Source organism: Varanus komodoensis, unplaced genomic scaffold (assembly GCF_004798865.1).
Source record: "Varanus komodoensis strain SLA01 unplaced genomic scaffold, ASM479886v1 scaffold117, whole genome shotgun sequence".
NCBI classification, from domain to species: domain Eukaryota; kingdom Metazoa; phylum Chordata; class Lepidosauria; order Squamata; family Varanidae; genus Varanus; species Varanus komodoensis.
In genome coordinates, this window is record NW_025335336.1 from 129,146 (window position 1) to 149,227 (window position 20,082).

General features: G+C 63.6%; 1 protein-coding gene across 1 annotated transcript; it reads left to right on the top strand.

The window, feature by feature from the left end:
• Window positions 1-3,082: 3,082 nt before the first annotated feature.
• LOC123018869 (protein-glutamine gamma-glutamyltransferase E-like) lies at window positions 3,083-19,549 on the top strand. The gene is made up of 13 exons (XM_044421318.1): window positions 3,083-3,155; window positions 5,145-5,303; window positions 5,537-5,767; window positions 7,723-7,841; window positions 8,440-8,568; window positions 10,686-10,863; window positions 11,500-11,635; window positions 13,974-14,077; window positions 15,806-16,051; window positions 16,520-16,819; window positions 17,899-18,056; window positions 18,236-18,369; window positions 19,243-19,549. Exons 1-13 carry the CDS (start codon window positions 3,149-3,151, stop codon window positions 19,388-19,390), a joined length of 2,049 nt encoding a protein of 682 aa, XP_044277253.1. The 5' UTR covers window positions 3,083-3,148; the 3' UTR covers window positions 19,391-19,549.
• Window positions 19,550-20,082: the final 533 nt, after the last annotated feature.

The window sequence follows — 20,082 nt, forward strand, 5'->3', positions numbered from 1 at the left end:
TATTTCTGAACTGAAGTCTCAGACGCTGTCAACTTTTTCATCAGAGAGCTGCTCCAACCCCTGTTCTGGTCATCCTCTTACGCACCTTTACCAACTCCACAGCGTACCTTTTTGTGGTGTGGTGATCAGAATGTTGCACCGTATCCCAAGTGTGGCTGCACCTTTGGTTTGCATGAAAACATGAAGTTGGGAGTTTTATTTTCAATTCATTTCAAATATGCCCAACAGGAAATTTCCAACTTTCACAGGAGTCCCATGCCAGGCAGACATTTTCATGAAGCTGCCCAGCACAAGGCAGGGAAGCCTCCTAGACGTGGTTCTGGCCAACAGGGAGGATCTGGTAGACGATGTGCACTTTAGGAGTATTCTCCCCAAAGCAGGTTGGGGGAGATCTGCCTGGGGGGCTAGATGAGGTTGGGCTTCTGGGGCACAGTTTGGAATCACCTCACTAGAAGCCGAGGATGTTACAAAGGCACGGGACCCCGATGGGCTACACCCGAGGGTACTTCAGGAATTGACAGGGGTGCTCTCCCATCCGTTGACCTTAATTTTTGAGGCCTCGTGGAAAACCTGTTCCAGAAGATTGGAGGGTGGCATCAATCTTCAAAAAGGGCGGCAGAGGGGATACAGGGAGTTACAAGCCAGTTATCCTGATGTCCACTCTGGGGAAGATGATGGAAAGGCTGATAATAGGAAAAGCTCCGGAAACCCTAGATAGGGATGGGAGGTTGGCAGTCACAAAGCACAGATTCCATAAAAACAGGCCCTTCCAGATGATCCTTGTGGGATTCTATGATAAGGTCTTGCTTGAGGTGGCTTGATGGGGGAAAAGCAGTAGATGTGGTTTACCTGGATCTCAGCATGGCCTTTGACAAGGTGCCGCATGATATCCTGGTTGAGAAACTGTTGAGCTTTGGGACGGACCATCGCACTGTCCGATGGAGTGGGGCATGGTTGGCAGACCGCAAGCAGAGGGTGACTATCAGTAAGGAATCACCAGGATGGCACCCGGGGATGAGCAGAGTCCCCCAGGGCTCAGTTCTGGGACTGGTTCTGCTCAACCTTTCTATCAATGAGCTGAAGGAGGGTTAAGCAGTCTGCTCCCTGAATTCACGGATGACACCAAACTGGGGCAGTGGCCACAACTGAGGCGCAGGTGACGCAGATCCAGAAGGATCTGGGTAGGCTGTGGAAGGGGGCAGGGGACAGCAGGATGGCATTCAATGTGGATAAGGGCAAGGGACACAGGTGTCACAGGTAGATGATGGAGGACAAGTGGCTGGAAAGCAGCATTCGTGAAAGGGATCCTGTGGTACTTGTCAACCGCAGGCTGAACACAAGCCAGCAATGTGATGCGGCAGTTAAGAAGGCAAATGCCACCCTTGGTTGCATAGCCAGAAGCGTGGCTTCCAGATCTAGGGTGCTGTTGACCTGCTCTACACAACTCTGGTGTGCACACAGCTGGAGTGCTGCATATAGTTATGGGCTCCACATTATAGGAGAGAAGCAGCTAGGTTAGAATGGGTCCAGGGCAGGGACACGAGGATGGTAGCCGGGTTGGGAGGGATGACAAATGAGGAGTTTGAGGGAACTGGGTCTTTTCAGCCTGGAGAAGAGGAGACTCTGAGGGGATCTTTCAGTGACTTGTAGGCATGTGAGGGGATGTCATGTGGAGGAGGGCCATGACCTGTTCTTCCCCATGGTGGAGGGCAGGATGCATCCCAATGGGGCAAAGCTCAAGGAACCAGGCTTCAGGTTGGATGTCAGGAAGTTCTTCCTGATGGTTAGGACCCCTTGGAGATGGAACGGGCTTCCACGGGAGGTGATGGAGGCCCCACCAGTGAGGGTGTTCAAGGAATGATTCAGCCACCACATGTTGGGGGTCGCATGAGCAGAGCTGGCTGGAACCAGGGGTCAGACTAGATAGCCCAGGAGGCCCCTTCTGGCTCACTTTTTTCCTATGTTGTTTCTGTCTCTTTCTTGGTCAGACGGCAATAACTTGTAATTGCAGTTGAGATCTTTCACCCAACATGGATCACTTTACACTTGCTTGCTTTGAAGTGTTATCTGCCATTTTGATACCCTACTTGGAGAGATCCCTTGGGGACCCCTCACAATCCGTTTTGGTTTTAACCTAAGTAGTTTGGTGCCATCAGCAAACTTGGTCACCTCTCTGCTCACTCCTAATTCCAGAGCATTGATGAATATGTTGAAAAGCAGTCACCCTAATACAGAACTGCTGGGCCGCCAGTGGCGACACCCTTCCATTGGCAGAAATCGCCAGTTCCTCCCACCCTGTTTTCTCTTCCTCAACTCTTTACTGATCCACAAGAGGACCCAGTCCTTAATTCTCCTTGACTCGAGGTGCTCAGCAGTCTTTGCTGAGGGACTTTGCCAAAGGCCTTTTGGAGGTCCAAGTACGCATGTCTCCTGGGCCAGCGTCTCCTGCCCGATGCAGCTCGTGTGGGCCGAGCCCCGGTGCTGGGCCCTGCGGGCAGGTCCGAGGAGGTCTTTTCCTTCTGTGCCTGTCCTCATTGGAAGACGTTTCAGCAAGAGCTCACGTGTGGGTCAGAAGCGCCGTGCTCCGGAGCCGCTGCAGCCACTGCTTCAGCCTGGAAGCACAGGGGAGCCCTGAGGGGCAGGCACAGGCGGGGCTTGGCGGGGCACCAGGAGCTCTCCCCAGAAGCGGAGGGCGCTCTGTCCTGAGGACGTTCCGTGAGGGGAGGCAGCGCTGGCTGCAGGACACGGGCCGCCTCTCTGGCGAGGGTGTGCTGTGCCTGCGCCTGGTGGCAGGGAACGGCTGGGCTCGGGCAGCGGCCCGCTGACTCAAGTGGCCTCCGTCTTTGGACATGCCTGTCTGAGGCATCTCAGCACACCTCAGTCATCATCCGCCGGGAGTGAAGAGCCTCCGGCTGCCTCCCCTGCCCTGTCATTGTGCAAGGGCGAAACCGCTGCCTCCTGGGAAAGGTTGCCACACTGCTGCTGTGACCGTGAGCCTCGCCCGCCTCTGGGCCGCAGGAGAAGTGGGAAGCGCCTTCCCATGATATAAGACGCCTCCCGCCCGCCTGGCCTTCAAAGCCAGCCGCTCTGGGGACTCGGCCGGCCGTTGTGCGAGCAGCCCGGGTGAGAGAGAGGGAGCAGAGGCGTCATGGCGGGTGAGTCCCAGGGCCAGCTCCGGCGTGCGTGGGCAGAGGAGCCCGCGGCAGCCGTGGCGTGGAGGAGCAGAGGGGCCTTGGGGCGCTCCGCAGGCGGGGCCGTGCACCCTCTCCGTGGCCACAGCCGGGATGAGGGCTCTGCCCCACTCTCCTTATGGGTCCAGCACTTGCCCAGCTTCCCTTCACACCTCCCCCCCGCCTTCTGCTGCCTGTGCAAGGCTGAGGGCAGTGCTGGGATCCAGTGGCCAGTCCGACGTCCTTGGGTCCAAGCTCCCCTTGGCCGTGCCAGCCGGGGCTGATGGGACCAGGGTCTAGCACTATTCGAGGAGGCACAGGTTCTCCTCCCCAGACTAAGAGGTGGGGACAGTCTCTGCACAGGAGCCAAGCAGAGCCGGGCTCATTGTGGATGTGGAGGGAAGCCGGCGAGCCCAAGGCGGGCAGCTGCACCGGTGGGGCAGGAAATCTCAGCATTGTCCCAAAGGCCTGAGGAGCAGAGGGGGTGGGGGGCGGGATCCATTCCCAGGCCTGCAGGAGGGCCCAGTCCCCGGTCCCTCAGGCTGGGGCCTGCCCGGAGCGTGGAGAGGGGGGGACCACTGCTGCCATTCAGCCTGGGCGGCTGGGTGGGGGCTGCGTGGGGAGGGGCTAACTCAGAACTGGGCCTCCCTGGCGCTCCGGCATCGCCTCGCGGCAGAGCAGGCCCACTGCAGCCCACCCGTGGCCCTGGCCCAGGCTCCCCTCCCGAGGAGCCGGAGCGCCCATGGGCCCTCGCTACGCCTGCGGGCTCCTGCATGTGGCAAGCCAGTCGGGAAGGCATCTGTCTGCCTCTGGCCGGGCATCCGAGAGACGGCCCTTCCCTCCGGCTGACTCGGGGCTGGTGACCCGGAGCTGCCCTTCCCTGGGTGGCGTGTGCTGACAGTGCAGTCGGAGGGCTGCCTCCTCCCCGTACAAAGAGCCGCCACGCTGCCGGGCTGTCGGGAGGCCGTGGCTGCAGCGGCACCCGCAGACAAGCCTGCGCTTGCTGGGCTCAGCCGGGCTGGGCGCCTCTGGCTGGCTCTCCTGCTTGCGGCCGGGCACCAGGCGAGGGGTGCTGAGCTCTCCCGGGAGCACGGGCTCCGCAGCAGCGGGACGGTGCGAGGGCAGGAGCGGCTCTCCAGGGCAGGAGTCAGTGGAGCCTGCTCCCTGGCCAGCGCGGGGACGGCCCTCTGTGTCCCCCCACGCGTGGGCTCACGGGCCCATGCCCATCCCTGCTCACGGCTGAAATGTGGCACTGGCTGTGCGCTTTCGCGGGGGCCGTGCCCCTGGCCAGACGTGGGGGCAGCAGCTGGAGGCCTTCTGTCAGGCGTGCTGCGCCGCTGGTGCAACAGCCCCCTCTGCAGAGCCCAGTGCTGCTGCGCTTGGCTTTGGCAGCAGGAAGGGAAGGTGCCCACGGTTCTTGCCATGGGGGGTGGGGGGGCATCCGTGCCCCCCTAGAGGCAAAGGCAGAACCAGGACAGAAATCAAAACAGGCTCCAGCAGGATCAGTGGGGCCGCAGGGGCATGCCAACTTCCCTGGACCACGGGCGTGTACTCCCTTGCTCGTGCAGGGTCGGGGCTGTGGTGGATCCTTTCCTCTGCTGTGGCTGGGGAGGAAAGGAGTCTGGGGGGGGGGGCAGTTCCTCAGCTCCTCAGTTTTCCAGCCATGCAGGATCTCGAACGGCAAGCAAACCGCCCGGCACACCTCTGATGATCCGGCGGTCTTTCCATGCAGCTTGTCGAGTCTGAGGGTGCTTTGGAGGGGAGGTGCCGCAGGGGAAGCCATAATCGCCGGGGCCTTGCTCTCAGCAATTCCCGACTCTAGGGCAGGCAGGGTCGGTGCCCTGGGCCTTTTGGGAGCACACAGCATGTGGGGGGCTGGGGGCAGTGGCAGACTAGAGCCCGTCCTGGGAGCGTGGCGCTCAGCTGCCATCCTGCCCAGGCCTGAGAGGTTCCATTTCTGGCCTCACTTTCCAGCTTCAAACATCGACTGGAATCAGACAGAGAATGCCAGTGCACACCACACCAGCCAGTTCAGTTCCCCACTGTTGGTGGTGCGGCGGGGACAACAGTTCAACATCAAAGTAGAGCTCGGAGTCCCAACTGCAAGCAACCTCACATTTACTGTGGAGACAGGTATGTGCATCGTCTTCCTCCTCTCTCCCCTCTGAAGGGGAAGCGGGGCCCCCTCGCTAGCCCCTTTTCGCCAGGCTCACCTGGAAATGCAGGATGCTGCACGGGACCCGGCTGCAGGTGAGGGGCCAGGCTGCATGCAGGGCTCCCTGGCACAGAAGCCCCTCGGCAGGAGTGGGCTGCCCAGAGACTCCACCTGCAGTGATGCCCTCTCCCCCTCCCCTCCCCACCCACAGGGTCAACCGCTGCTCTGCAAGCCCAGACGCGGGTGGAGTTTGGCATCTCGAGCACCCACAGCAGCGGCTCCTGGAGTGCAGTCCACACGGCCGCCTCGCACCCCACGTCCTTCTCCATTTCAAGCCCGGCAAATGCCGCCATCGGGCGCTACCAGCTGGGCCTCAGGACCGGCAGCTCCGGCAGCTCCAACCTGGGATCCTTTGTCTTGCTCTTTAACCCGTGGATGTCAGGTACAGAAGGGCCACCTGGGCTGTCAGGCCAGCCCTCCGGGGGGACCTCTGCAGGCCCTCCCACAGGCTCCTGCATCACCAGGGGCTCCGTGGGGCCCTGGCAGTGGGCGCCTGGTGCAGGTGGGAGAGCTCTGGCGGGGTCTGCAGTTGGGGCACGAGCTGCTCCTCGCCGAGTGTGCTCCACCGCGGCACAAAACCACTCTGGGAAACACATGGGGAAGGGGCCGGGGCCGGGAGCAGCAACATGGGGTGCCGGGGTGCTGCTGCGATGCCATGGGATGGGTCCTGCCGCAGCCCAGGCCAGCGTCCCCCAAGGCAGGGCTTCCACCCGCCAGCCTGGGGGCAGGCAGGGGATGCCGCTGGAGAGCAGGGCGGCTCTCGGCGGAGCATGTGCTTGGATGCAGTGAGGTCTGGTGGAGTTTGCCCAGGCACCCTTGCAGTAGTGGGGAGGGGGCCTTGGGCAGGGCACAGAAAAGCCCCCCCTTCCCAACAGCCCTCTCTGGAGGCGGCAGGCCCTGAGGGGAATCCAGGGACCGGACTGCCAGCACTCTGCGTGGGGCTGCCCTTGGAGACCGCCTGGCCGTTGCAGCTGGTACAAAACTCGGCTGCCCAGTCAGTGACTGCGGCTCCTGGAGTGGCCCACATAGCTGCTTTCGAAAGAATTGCTCTGGTTACCAGTTGCGGCCCAGGCCCATTTCAAGCTGCTTGTTTCAGCATATACAGCCCTAAATGGCCTGGGGCCTAGTTATGTGAAGGACCGTCTGCAGCCGTATGTACCTACCTGCCCCTTAAGATCAGCCAGGAGGCCCTTCTGCAGGAGCCACCCCTCAAGGAAACGAGGGGGGTGGCGAACAGGCAAAGGGCCTTTTCTGCTGCTGCCCCCATTTCTGGAACTCCCTCCCTGGGGAAAGTTGCCTGGTGCCATCTTTGTTTTCTTTTTGGCACCAGGCAGAGGTACCTTAAATAAAAAACCTTCAATCCCTACACCCTCTGTACTGATGAGCCTTTTAATAATGGTTTTTGTATTTTTTAATTATGTTTTTGCTCTATTACCTGTTTTAATGTTTTTATTATGTTAGAAACATAGAAACAGAGTGAGTCAGAAGGGGCCTCCTGGGCCACCTAGTCTGACCCCTGGCTCCAGCCGGCTCCACTCACGCCATGCCCACCATGTGCATGTCCAGCCCGTCCTTGAACACCCGCACCGATGGGGCCTCAACCACCTCCCGTGGAAGCCCGTTCCACACCCTCGGGGTCCCGACTGTCAGGAAGTGCTTCCTGGCCTCCAAATGGAACCTGGGCTCCCTGAGCTTGGCTCTGTTGGAGCGCGTCCTGCCTTCCTCTGCAGGGGAGAACAGGTCTCTACCCACCTCCGTGTGACACCCCCTCACACACCTGCATGTCGCCAACAGATCCCCTCGGAGTCTCCTCTTGTCCAGGCTGAACTGGCCCAGCTCCCTCCGTCTCGCCTCATATGGTGAGGTGCCTAGGGAGGCCATTTTGGCCGTTACAGGCGACATATAAATACGTGGATGAGCGAGCGAGTGAACAGGAGGCCACATAGGGCTCCATAAGGCCTGCGAGCGCAGGAACCGTGTGCCCCTGCTGAGTCCCCTCCCCAGCACAGGGCAGGAGTTCCCCGACATGGGGCCAGCCATGGGCTTGGTCCCCTTCACGCTTGACAAGGAGGAGGAAGGGTAGCTTTGGCAGAAGGGCAGCTTTGGCCTCTCCTGCTCCCTCCCCGCACCAACACGCCGGCTCAGCTGCCCCTCCATGCCTTCACCAGGGGAGGGCCGCCCTCCATGGCAGCCACGCGGCTCCAGTGGGAGAAAGTGCAAGGGCCGGGCCGGCCTTGTGGCACACCGCGTGCCTCTGGCAGGCCCTGGGGAGCACCAGCGAGGGGCCCCGCTCTCCACAAAGCCGCCTCCAGCGTCTGCCTGTCCTTTGGCCTCCAGGCGATGACGTCTTCCTGCCGAACAATGCCGAGCGTGAGGAATACGTCCTCTCCGAGTTTGGTGTGGTCTTTGTGGGCAGTTCAAACCGGATCTCTCGGTTTGGATGGAACTATGGGCAGGTAAGCATAAAGCGGGTCACTTCGAGCTCTGGATGGAGCAAAGAGGACCAATGGGGGTCCCGGCAAACAAGCCCCCACCCCATTCCAGAATGCTCAGGGCCGCACAAACCACGCGCAGAAACCGGTGTGCGGGGCGAGCGGGCGGGGCGGGGATCCAGGTTCCAGTCCCCATTCAGCTCCCTGGGCGGCTCTTGGCCAGCCAGACGCTCGGCCCAGCCTGCCTCCCACGCGGGTTGTTGCGCGAGTAAAGTCGGAGTGCAGGGGATCATGCAGGTTCCGCAGGGTGGCCCGCAAGAGGAGGAAAGGCGCCCCACCCGTGCAGCGGAGGGCAGGCAGCAGGCTAGTCCACACACCTGGCTCGCTGGCCCTGCGCAGCCCCCCTGTGCCCCGTTCCCCTACCACGCGGCTGCAGCAGTCACTCCTCTGTGCTACGCGGGATGCCAGGAAACGGGGCGGGGGGGGGGGCTTCAAGGTGGTTCCTGATGACTCAGTGGCCGGAAGAGGGACATCCCACCCGCGTCCGGCCGGGGGAGGGGGGCGAGGCTCCTCTGTGGCAGAACAAGGATGCATTCGCCTGTCTTGCTGCTACTTCCCACAGTTTCAAGATGAAATTTTGGACGTCTGCCTTTTCATCCTCGATCGAAGCTTAAGCTACCGCAAGGATCCAGCATCTGACTTGCGCCGTCGAAATGACCCCAAATATGTGGGGCGGGTGCTCAGTGCCATGGTAAGAAGAGGCTTGTCCTCTCACCCAGAGATGGGGCAGCCCCGCCTGGCCGGGCGTAAGCAAGAGGCGCCTTTACAGCCCCTGCGGTGCCGGCCCAGCCCAGGCACCGCCGGGACCAAGCGCCAGCACCAGGGCTACGCTCACACTCCTCCAGGGCGCCGGCCGTGGCGTACGCTCACAGCGCTAGCGAGGAAGCCTGCCCGTCCCCGTTCGCTGCCAAGGGAAGCTCCAGGAGGACCTCAGAAAGCCTCCCAGGCTCGCCGGCCTGGTTCCCCTCTCCCCTCCCGCACCCCGCTGCCATCTCGCGCTCGTGGCCGATGCAGTAGCAGCCCCGGCACGCCGGCCTTCCCCAGAGCATGGCTGGACGTGCTCCCAAGCCCGCCCAGCCTGCCGGTGTCCAGCAGCAGCAGCAGCGGCAGGGCGCAGCTCATGGGGCTGCCCCACCAGCTCCAGCCCCCGGGCAACATGCTGCCCACAAGAGGCCAAAAACGTGGCAACCGGCTGCCCGGGAGTCGCGACTGTGGGCCCCGCCGAGCATCTGCTCAGAGCCGGCCTCCCACGGGCACCGGATGCTGCTGCTGCTGCTGCGCACCGGCCACCCTCGGCACCCCTCAGGGCAGGGCGGGCCACGATTCGGTCTGGCTGCCACGTGCCAAGGGCTGCCCGGGGCATTCTGGCACGCACTTGCTCTTGCTGATCTTCGCACGTTGGGCCGGGACCTAGTCCCCACTTGGCCTTGAGGTTCACTGGGCGGCGTTGCGCCAAGCACTCTCTCCCAGCCCAACCTACCTCGCAGGGTTGTGAGGGTGAAATGGAGCGGAGAAGGACGATAGAGCTTGCCCTGGGCTCCTGGCAAGGAGTAGAAAGGCAGGATGTGAATGTCGTGCGGCACTAATAACGACCCCACTGGTCCATGCTGCCTTCCCTCCGTTTTGTTTTGTTTAACATTTTGTTCTATTACACTTTGCACCCAGTGGTGTGACAGTCGGAGTCCCTCTGCTGGGACATGTCCCCCTTGTGCCCCCCGCCGAGACACGGGAGCAGAATGCGGGACTGGTGGGTCCCTGTGGGTCTGGCTTCGCCACAGGGCCCTTCCGAGGCGCTCGGGCCCCTGCACCGTCAGGGCAGGATGCCGGCAGGGGGCGTCCACGGTGGAGCAGCAGGCTGCGGGTGGGGGGCTGGGTGAGCGCAGAGGGGCCAGAGGCAAAGGGCCGGGAACGAGTGGGGCTCGGCGCCCGGCAGGCCTGGCAGGTCCCGAGGGGCACGCGAGGGCAGTGACCGACCAGGCCCGGCAGGCCCAGAGCTGCAGGCAGGAGCAGAAACGCAGGGGCCGGATCCTGGCCAGGCGCGGTGAGTCCAGGGGCCAGCTGAGCTCGGGTGCTGGCAAGGGCGAGTGGGGCCAGGCGGAAGGTGCAGCCAGGGAGGCCGGGGCTGGGCAGGGGCGGCCGGGCTAAGGGCCCGGCAGGCCAGGCTGGGAGCAGGATCAGGGCCGTGGTGTAGCTGCCACAGGGCCCTGCGGCAAAGGCGAGCCGCACAGGAAGCCTTGAGGCCGTGCGAGCTCACAGGCGCGCTCCCCACAGGTGTGCCCAGGTCCTGCTGCTCCTTCCGGGGGGGGGGGGGGCACGCCATGGTTTCCCAGCCTGGCAGGGACTCTGAGGAGCGTTCGCCCTTCGGGGGTCACAGCAGAGAGGCAAGAATGGCGTGCAGGGCGCGCCGCCGGGGCAGCAGCCGGCCGTGGGGCCCTGAGCCAGCCGCTTTCAGGCCCATCACAGGAGGGTCATGTGGGACAAGGTGCGCGGCCCACAGCTGTGCTTGCTCCCCGTACCGCACACGCAAGAACGCACACACGCCCTTCCCGGCAGCGCCGCTCACCCCTTTGTGCAAACCCCCTGGCAGAGTGCTCACAAAAGGGCGGGCGCTGGGGAGAAAGAAGGTGCACCCCCGTGGCAAGCTGCCCCCCCCCCCCGCTGCCCCTCAGCCAGTCAGGACAGTGAAGGGACTGGGCTGAGCATGAGATGAATGGCCTTAGGAAGAGGGGTGCGTCCGGGGGGTGGGGGGGAGCGCCTGGGTTGGCACCCAGGCGGTGTGGTGCTGAGCGCGTCCCGTGCTTCTCCCAGGTCAACAGCAATGATGACAACGGGGTGCTGCAGGGCAACTGGAGCGGCAACTATAGCGGGGGGACAAACCCCAGCAGCTGGACGGGTAGCGTGGACATCCTGCGGAAGTGGAAGCAGTCGGGATTCAAGCCGGTCCGGTACGGGCAGTGCTGGGTCTTCGCCGGAGTCCTGAACACAGGTGCGTGTCGCCAGGAGCTGCACGCGAGTGGCCGGCAGGAGAAAGCTGCTTGAGCCCCGCGGGCCAGGCTGCATCTTGTTAATGGCCAGGCCAGGCCTGGGCCCCGCAGGTTTCGTCTCGGGGGTGATGGATGTGCAGAGGGAGCACTGGGATCCACGGGGCCCTGCGGCGTCAGTCCATGGGGCTGCTGCTGAAAGCCATCGTTGCCCCACTACCTGCAGTGGGCGGGTGGCTGCATGTGGGGCTCCCCAGCTGGGCCTGCGGATCGCGCTTGCTGCCCTCCCCTCCCAGCTGCAGCAGATCAGGAGCCGGCGGGGAGGGGGCAGGGCAGGGAGCTGGCGCCGGTTAGCCCTGCTGCCCCTCTGCTGGGCGCCCCCTCGTTGGCCCGCTGGGAGCTGCCCTCCAGAGCACTGCTGGGGCAGCAGGCGCTGCATCCGGCCGAGGAGCTGGAAGACCTGCCAGGCGTCCCGGGCTAGGGAATGCCGCGTGGCTGCCGGTCCGCTCCCGGGGCCAGCCTGGCCGGGTGGCCTCCGCTTCCAGTGCCAGTTCAGACGAGGGGACGGCTAAGGGTGCCCGGGAGCGATGCTGCCGCGTGCCGGCGCTGACGTGCCCTTTCCCCCTTCGGCAACCCTGTAGTCCTGCGCTGCCTGGGGATCCCCGCGCGCACGATCTCCAACTTCGACTCGGCGCACGACACAGACGGAAACCTGACTGTGGACGTCTACTACGATGAGTCCGGGAACCCCCTGAACATGTCTGGAGACAGCGTCTGGTGAGTCGTTCCTTGGGGGAAGCGCAGCGCAGCCACTTCTGGGAGCTTCCCTAAGAGGCGGGGGAGACGGAGGCTCTCGGGCGGAGGGGCTCCCGTCCCTGGGCTGGATCATGCCCGGTCCTGCTCCCCACGGCTCTCAGCCACAGCTGCAGCACACGTTCCTCCAGGCTCCCCATCCTGCAACACCCCCCATCCACCAGCAGCCCATTCAGAGTGCCCCCCGCGCTTCTCTCCCTTCCCTCCCTCCCTCCCAAAGCGCTTCCCATGGTCTCTTTTGCACAGGCCCTTTCTCAGCCATTCCTCAAAGCGGCACAGCTGGGATGGGGAGGGATGGGGCAGGGGGACTTCTGCTCCAGAGAAACTGCATTTTCGTAAATGCAGCAGCGGCCGCACTGGCTTCTTCCCGTCACTCTGAGGGGTTCATGCAGAAAAGTTGCGCACGCATGCAGCAAGTGTGCCCGCTATTCAGGAAGATGCACCCTGGAGCAGAATTCTTCCCACAAGAGGCAAAGGATAAAGTAAGATGGTGGCAGTGTTTTCCCCATGGGAAAATGTGCCCTGGCCCTGACCGGGGCAGGCGTCTCTGTGGCTGTGAGTGCAGGACAGACCCCTGCCCACTGCCGGAAGCAGCGGCCTGGGCCCTCTCGGCGGGCACAGCTGCTGCTTCATGTTGCCGGCCTTCCCTGCCCTGCAGAGCCCCCCAGCGGCCTCCACGCTGCCTTGTCAGCCTTGCTCTGCTGGCTGGCCCCGGGCTGGGTGAACCGCGGCTCGCTGAGAGGTGCTGCAGAGACCGCACTCTGGCAAAGAGAAGGACCACCCCGAGGCCTGCCCGAAGGACCTGGCAGGAAAGCATCTCGCACCCGTCCTGCGGACACGGCAGTGCCCTGGCCCCATGTGCCCCAAGGAGACACTGGCAAGGGGGACCACCCCCTGGGGAGCTGCTTCGGGGGGGTGAAGGGCGAGGCTTCCCCGCTGACACTGCTGTCACTCTGCTTGCGGGCAGAGGGTTCCTCTGATCCGGCCCTGGGTGTGTCGGGGAGGCAGACGATGGAGAGAGCGGGGCGCTGCGCATGGGACGGACCCAGCATCTTACTGGGGGCCCAGCCATGCAGCAGGACCCGCTCCAGGCCGGGCTCTTTGATCTGGCGCTCTGGAGTGCTCGTCGTCCATCTGCTGACGAGACGTGCCTCCATTTCTCCTTGTCATCTTCGGCACGTGAGGCTGTGGGTGTGTTCAACAGACGCCTGGCCGTGCAGTGGGCTTGACGGGGACTGATAAAGTGGTGCTCAGCCCACACAAGACTGAGATGCTGTTAGTGGGGGGTCCTTCTGACAGACAGAGGGAATTCAACCTGTCCTAGGTGGGGTTGCGCTCCCTGTGAAGGGAGAGGCTCGTGGCTTGGGTGCTTCTTGCGCCATCTTTGTTACTTGAGGCCCAGGTAGCTTCACCGGCCTCGAGTGCCTGCTACCAGCTCCTACCAGTTGGTGGCCCAGCTATGCCCCCGTCGGAATGGAGGTGGCCTGCACTCAGTCATCTGTGCTCTGGTGCTCTCAAAGCTAGACTCCTACAGCGCACCCTACACGGAGCTGCCCGTGAAGACTGCAGCAGCTCCAGCTTGTGCAAAATGCAGCAGCCAGCCAGTACCAGGACCGACCGGCTGAGCCTGTAACACTCATTCTGGCCCACTTGCCCTGCCTGCCTGCATGTTTCTGAGCCCAATTCAAGGTGCAGATTTTAAGCTAGAAAGCCCTACAGAGCTGGGCACAACAGCCGGGGGAACAGCTCTCCCAGCCCCCACCCGCCCAGGCATTCTGACCAAGCGCTGGCGCCTGCCTTCAACCTGCCACCATCAGGGGGGCTCGGTTGGCAACAAGGAGGCAGGCCTCGTCAGTGGTGGCCCCCCTTCTGGAACGAGCTCCCCATTGAGGCCCACCCGGCATCACACGTACTATCGTTTCATTGCCAGGTTAAGACTGCCCTCCATTGCAGGGCATTGAATTAGCTTGTTGGAGCTTCGTTAGTGGTTTAATCAGGTTTAGGTACCTTTACCTTGTGAATGGAATTTTATGTGTGTTTAAGTGTGGCTTTAAATTTTTTAGCACAACATTTATTTTTCACAGTGTTTTTATAATGTGGCGTACTTCAGATTGTTTTGACAAGGGTTGCTGTAAACCACCCAGAGAGCGCCGGCTGCTGGGCGGCACAGACATTAAATAAGCAGCAGGGCGGAGAATGGTGCCACAGGGGTGCCCGGGAGCCCGTCACCGGGAGGGCAGCCCCACGCTCAGCCGGGCTCCCTGCAAACCTCCACAGCAGGTCTCTCTGTTCTCGGCCGCAGGAACTTCCACGTGTGGAACGAAGGCTGGTTTGTCCGCAGCGACCTGGGCTCCAGGTACAACGGGTGGCAAATTCTGGATGCCACGCCACAGGAGAGGAGCACAGGTGCGAGGCCCTTGTCCCCTTGGGAAGCATCGGGAGGGGCCTTGCCGTTCCCCCAGTTCAAGAGCCACCCAGCCTTTCCCTTCTTCTGGGCCACCCCACTGCCCAAGAGCCCCTGTGGTTAAGGAGAGTCCTGGCGACGGGCAAGGCGAGGCGGAGGAAGCAGGGCCCGCCTCTTGCAGTGCCGCTCCCACCAGCGGCAGCCAGCATGGCCGATGGCCGAAAGCCCTGGTTCAGTGGCCCCTGAAGTGCCAGAGAGCCCTGTCCCCCCACCCTCCTGGGTCAACTATATTAGGCGGAGGGAGCAGAGCAGAGCTGCCATTCCAGTAAGCAAATGGGGGGGGGGTGACCAAAAGATCTTGCCTGGGGGCCTTGCTTTAGATCACAGAATACAGAGCTGGAGGGGAGGAAGAAGGCCATCGAGCCCCCCCCCCCCCGCTGTCGCAGGGCGGGCTTGATGCACCGGGGCTGCAGGTGAGCAGCACAGCGGCCATTTGTGGACGCCACTCGGTTGCTCAGGAAGACGGCAGAGTCCCCCGGGGTCTCTCCAAACGGGACAAGGCCGTACGCGCAGCTCTGTGTGAGCTCAGGACAAACAGATGTGGCCTGTGATGGCACCACCATTAGGTGCATCTGTTTGGAAGTTAACCCTTCACCTGCCTGCTGTGATCCCGAGGAAAATCTACCCTCCTGGTTGCTAGTTGCATCAAGGACATTGAGCACCCCACCCCACCCCCAAAAAAATCTTGTATGTTTGGATGAGTTTTTTGCTGCTGATGACTGAACAGGGAAGGGGTCTGGGGTCCCACTGAGGCAGCTCAGTGGAAACAGCAACCCGGACGGTGTGGCAGTGGCGGAAGTGGGGAGATGCTGGTCGGGATCACCAGGAACGGCTGCCCACTTCCCCAAGCCCTTCCATGCAGCCACATCTGGAACACCGGGAATAGTTCTGAGGCAACTCAAGCACTTTAAACCTGAGCATCGGAAAAGGGGAAGGCAGCCCGAATAAGGGATGCGAGGTGGGAGCTCCGTCTCCCAGCTATCGAAGGCAGGGGCACCCCCTCTCTCCAAGGCAAGCGCACACCAGCCTCCACAGCCCGAGGCTCCGGTGCATCTGGCATATGGAACAAGGTGCTGCACCCGCACCGCGCATGGCCCCGTGCAGATGCTTTTCCGTTCTGGGGCTGGTCAGATCCCGAGGGGAGCCCCCGGGAACACCAGCCACGCAGGCACCTCGGTGAAAGAAAACCCGGAGAGGAGCAGAGGGGTCCTCGGTTCTCTCCGGCCAGCGGACCTCCCTCTCCTGCTGCTGGGCAGTGCCGTTCTGGCACACGGAGAAAGGCGCTCGCCATCAGGGAACGCGACTGCGCCCTCCTTAGCGGGGCAGAAACCTGTTCCCAAGGGCCGCTGGCCACGGGACCAAGCCGAGGCGCCCGTGTTCAGGGGCAGCACCCACTGCGGAGGGCAGGCGGTCCAGCAGGCCGCTCCCGTCCGGCAGGGGCACTCCAAGCCCTCTGTTTAGCTGTCTGAGGGCCGCCCGTTACTGTGAATCCCAAGTGCTGAGTGCTTCACTGCACGCCCCCCCCGCCAGTCCCGATTCCGGCCCAGGACGTGCCACGTGTGCTTGCCCCCGTCGGGCCCTTCTGCGCACGGTGCGGATCGCAGGCCGCTGTTCTGTGGCTGTCGCTGCGGCGCCTGTGCACTGAGCCCCTCCCCGCCTTTCTCCTCCAGGCATATTCCAGTGTGGCCCGGCCTCACAAACGGCCATCAAAGAGGGGGACGTGGACCTGGAGCACGACAGCCCGTTCGTCTTTGCGGAGGTTAATGCTGACCGGATCACCTGGCTGTACGACAGCACAACGGGGGAAAAGAAGAAAGTCCACTCCGAAACCAAGTCGATCGGCCAGTTCATCAGCACGAAGGCCGTGGGCAGCTATGCCCGCCAGGATGTCACTAACAACTATAAATATGAAGAAGGTAAGGCACGTGCGCTGCGCGAGGTGGAACGCTGAGACGCACCTTCTGCGTGGCGCCTGCAGCGCAGCCCGGCTGAGGCTCTGGGGAGCGGTGGGTGTCCAGGCCAAGCATCAGGAACCGCAGTGGGCAAACCCAGCGGCACTGGAGGGGCTTCCGGGGAGCCTGCTGTGCATCCCAGGAGCTGGAGGGGGCAGAGAATGGCGCCTGCTGGCAAAGCCAGGGGGCGCATCGGCAGCAACCCAGGCCCCGCCCTGAGCCTGCTTCGAGCAAGTAGCGGGCATGCCTGCCAGCCCCGCCGGAGCGTGCACTGCCCAGAGGGCCAGGGGCTCAGACCCCGGAAGCCTGGCTTCTGCTGAGGCCGGGGAAGCCAGCGGGTGGGGGGTCCCACAAGGCCTGATGGCTGCTCGGGGGCCTGGCGCTTTCGGGTCCAGTGGCTTTGCTGAATTTGCCACCCGCTGTCTCTTTCAGGCTCTGCCAAGGAAAGGGCCGTGTTTCAAAAGGCTCGTGAGAAGCTGAATTTGAACACACTGGACAGCATATCTGCTGCTGTGCCAGAAGCGGAGAACCCCAAGGTCTCCGGGAAGTTCAAGGTGCAGAGCCCGCCCGAGGTCGGCCAGGACGTCAACCTGCTCTTGAGCCTGACCAACCTCGCCTCTGCCACCAAGTCCCTGATGGCAAACCTGACCATGTGGTCCATCATCTACACCGGGAAGCCCGTCCATGAGGTCTGGAAGAGCGCCCTCCCAGTGACTCTCGGCCCCGAGGAAGGTAACCCCGTTGCGCGCGCGCGCTGGCCGTGGGGCGGGGGCGACGCTCCTCAGGGCCAGGCAGGGTCAGCCTGCAGAAGGCAGTGGAGGGGAGCAGCCATTTTGCCCCAGGAGTTTGCTGGGGAAGAGGGCATTCCCGAGCTTTCACACGAAAGGTCTGGGCCACGGAGGGCTGCCTGAATCCAAACCGCCTGTTCCTGCAAGGAATTAATCTGGCTGCTGCGAGGAGCAGCTGCTTCCCGTCACAGGCTGGCAGGAGACTGGGACCCAGCACAAGCCTGCGGGGAGGAAAAACGGCCCTCTTTGCCCAGAGAAAGGCCTCGGCCGGGGAAGTGGGGAGAGGGCGTATGGCCCAGCGAGGCACGGTCACTTCTATCTCAAAGCCCCTTTTTTGGCTGGGACTCTGGCAAAGACCCCAGGCCTCTTTCCTCCGGTCAGCCAGCCCCGCCTCCTCCAAGGAAGCCTCGGAGCTGCAGGTGGCAAACCTTCCTCTCCCCGCCATGCTTCCCGTGATGTGGGGTTATGCTCCGCAGAGCAGACCCCCGCTCCTCTGCTGCCCCCTCCTACACTGCCTGGCCCCAGCGCTCAGCACACCCACGAACCACGTAAAGCAGCTGCACCTGCGGGGGGGGGGCAGGCAGCCCCACTCGGGGCTTGCCCAGACTCGGGCCCGGGAGGGGGCACCCCCCGTCCCGAGCCACAGGTACTGCTCGCTGCTTTGTGCACTGCTGCAAACCGCAGGGCGGCCATGGGCCCAGAATGCCACCAGTGGCCCGCCCCCCCCGCCACTCCTCCTTGCCCCACCCCAGGCAAGATATGGGAGCACCTATTTGTGGCCATGGGGGGGGGGGCGCAGAGGGAACTGAGAGTTTGGCTCCTGCAGCCACTTTCTTCCCACCCCATCCAAACCAGCAGAAGGCAGTGCCAAGAGGGCCCGATCCTGCCTGGCACTCCCTGATCCTCCGCCCCCAGCAGGCATGACTGGCCTCTGCCTGGGAAAGAGCAGCCCGTCAGGCGCCGTGCCACGTCCGCGCGCGACCCAGCTCCTGGCACCGCTGCATCTCTGCCCTCTCCTTCCAGAAAAAGCCTTTCCCATCACGATTCCATATGCGGCGTACCAGCAATACCTGACCACGGACAACATGATCCGGGCGACCGCCCTGTGCCAGGTGCAGGAGGGCGGCAGTGCGGTGGTGGAACGGGACATCACCCTGGACAACCCCAGCATCACCCTGAAGGTGAGTGTCCCGCACCTTCCGTGGACGAGGGGCTGCGTGAGTGGCGGGCGAGCCGTGCCCGGTCCCTGGCCAGGCCCCCTTCAGCCCAGAAAGGCCTGGGCGGGGGCGCCCCTTGCTCTCCCCCCTCAGGCGCAGCGAGGGGGCCGCAGCGCCTCTGCTAACCGGGCTTGCTTGGGCAGGTGCTGGGCCCAGTGAAGGTGGGCCAGGAGGCAAAGGTGGAGGTGGCCTTCACCAACCCCCTGGACAAGGAGGTGAAGGACTGCGTGGTGCTGGCGGAAGGCAGCGACTTGCTGGCAGACAAGCTCAAAATCACGTAAGTCGCGTGTGCCCCGGGCCAGCAGGCCGGCCAGCCGCAGGCACAAGAGTGGGGAAGGGAGCCGGCCCGCGCCCGAGGGAAGCCCGGGCCACAGGCACGGATGGACTCCCTGGCCAGTCAGGCACAGGCTGAGGCCAGCAGGCAGAGCCCCGTGGGGCGCGCAGAGGCCTCCCCCACGGGTCCCGTTCTGCCCCATGGCCGGTCTGGGCTCCCCCTCGCAACGCACCACCCCAGGCCGCTCGACGGCAGTGGTCCGCGTGCCACCTTGGATCACGCCCTCGCTGAGGTGCCTTCCCCGCCACGCCAGAAGCCGCTCCGGCCGGGGCGTGTGGGCTGCGCAAGGCGAGAGCCCGCCGGGCTGCCGCCTCCCCGCCCCACACGCCTGAGCCCAGCTGCTGCCCTTTGGAAGCCCCAAGACACATTTATGCCAAAAGCGCTCGGGGTGGGGGAGAGCGGGGAGCACAGCGCATGCTTCGAAGGCTGCAGGACTGCTCCAGGGATGGGCCACACGGTTTTCCGCTGCAAGGCACTGCACGGATCCACTACTGCGCTCCTGGGCGCTCGCCCCGTGAGCGTTGCCGGGTCTCCTTTGGTGTGGGGCAGAGCCTGGGCCCCCAGAGCGGAGGCGTCTTGGCACTCCCCAGGGCTGAGCAGCGAGGTGGCCGCCACTGTTGCTCACGCCGGGGCACGAGGGCCACTGGATGGCCGGGAACGCGGCAGTCCTCGTGTGTGGGGCGGAGTTGCCAGCCTTGCAGCCCCCGTGGCCCTTCTCGGGAGCAGGGAGGGCTGGGCTGGGCCGGGCCGGGCCGGGCCAGGCAGCACGCCCTGTCCCCCACCTGGCTGACCAGCCCTGTTGTCACCCCTGCGCAGGGCGCCCCCACTGCAGGGCAAGCAGACCTCCCAGGTCACCTTCGAGATCACCCCCAGCAAGAGCGGAACCAAGCAGCTCCTTGTCAACTTCTCCTGTGACAAATTCAAAGACATCAAAGCCTTCGAGACCGTCAAGGTGGACAACTGATCCCGGGGGCCAGACTGCGGCCGCCCGGCCAGGCGGGGGAAGCAGGCGGGCCCAAGCGGTCAGCCACGGCCGAGGCCCAGCGTGCCACGCGCCCGCCCTGGTGCCACCACGTGTACACGCAGAACCGGTCCAATACAGGTCCTCTTCTTGTATCCCAAAGCATGGGCTCCTGTTTCTGTCAGATCCCCGCCCCAAGCCGGAGGCCGTGCTGTGCTCTGGCCGTTCGTTCGCAGGCACAAGGAACGGCCCCTCCCGGGTCCGTGCCTTGCGCTGGCCCACCTGTCCTGCAGGAGTTCAAAGAGCCGGTGGGTGGCCCGTTCCGCGTCCTGAGGTGCCGATGTGGGGGGAGTGCCCCGGCCCTTGGCCAAGGCCAGGCGTGCCGCGACTTGACCTCTCGATTCTGCCCAACTCCTCTGCAAGGAGTGGGTCTGTGCCTGCCAGGGGGCCTGGGCTGGCGCGAGGGAGGGAGGGACATCCAGGCCCCAGAAGGAGCCCGCCCAAAGCGGGGCCAGCGCTGCAACGAAAGGAGCCGAAAGGAGCCGGCCGAGCAGGGAGGCCGCCACGGGGAGACCGGAGGGAGGGCACCCCCTCGCCTGGCTGCTTTATCCACATTAGCCACATCTCTCTGGGCAGTTCCAAAAAGAGAGCTCAAACTGATAAATACAATAAGGTAGTAAAATACCTGTAGACAC

What these genes read in the sequence shown, in the direction of transcription:
- LOC123018869 (XM_044421318.1), top strand. An exon ending in GCCACAGGAGAGGAGCACAG is followed by an intron (nt 14,078 to 15,805) that starts GTGCGAGGCCCT and finishes TTTCTCCTCCAG; the next exon opens with GCATATTCCAGTGTGGCCCG. An exon ending in GCAGACAAGCTCAAAATCAC is followed by an intron (nt 18,370 to 19,242) that starts GTAAGTCGCGTG and finishes ACCCCTGCGCAG; the next exon opens with GGCGCCCCCACTGCAGGGCA.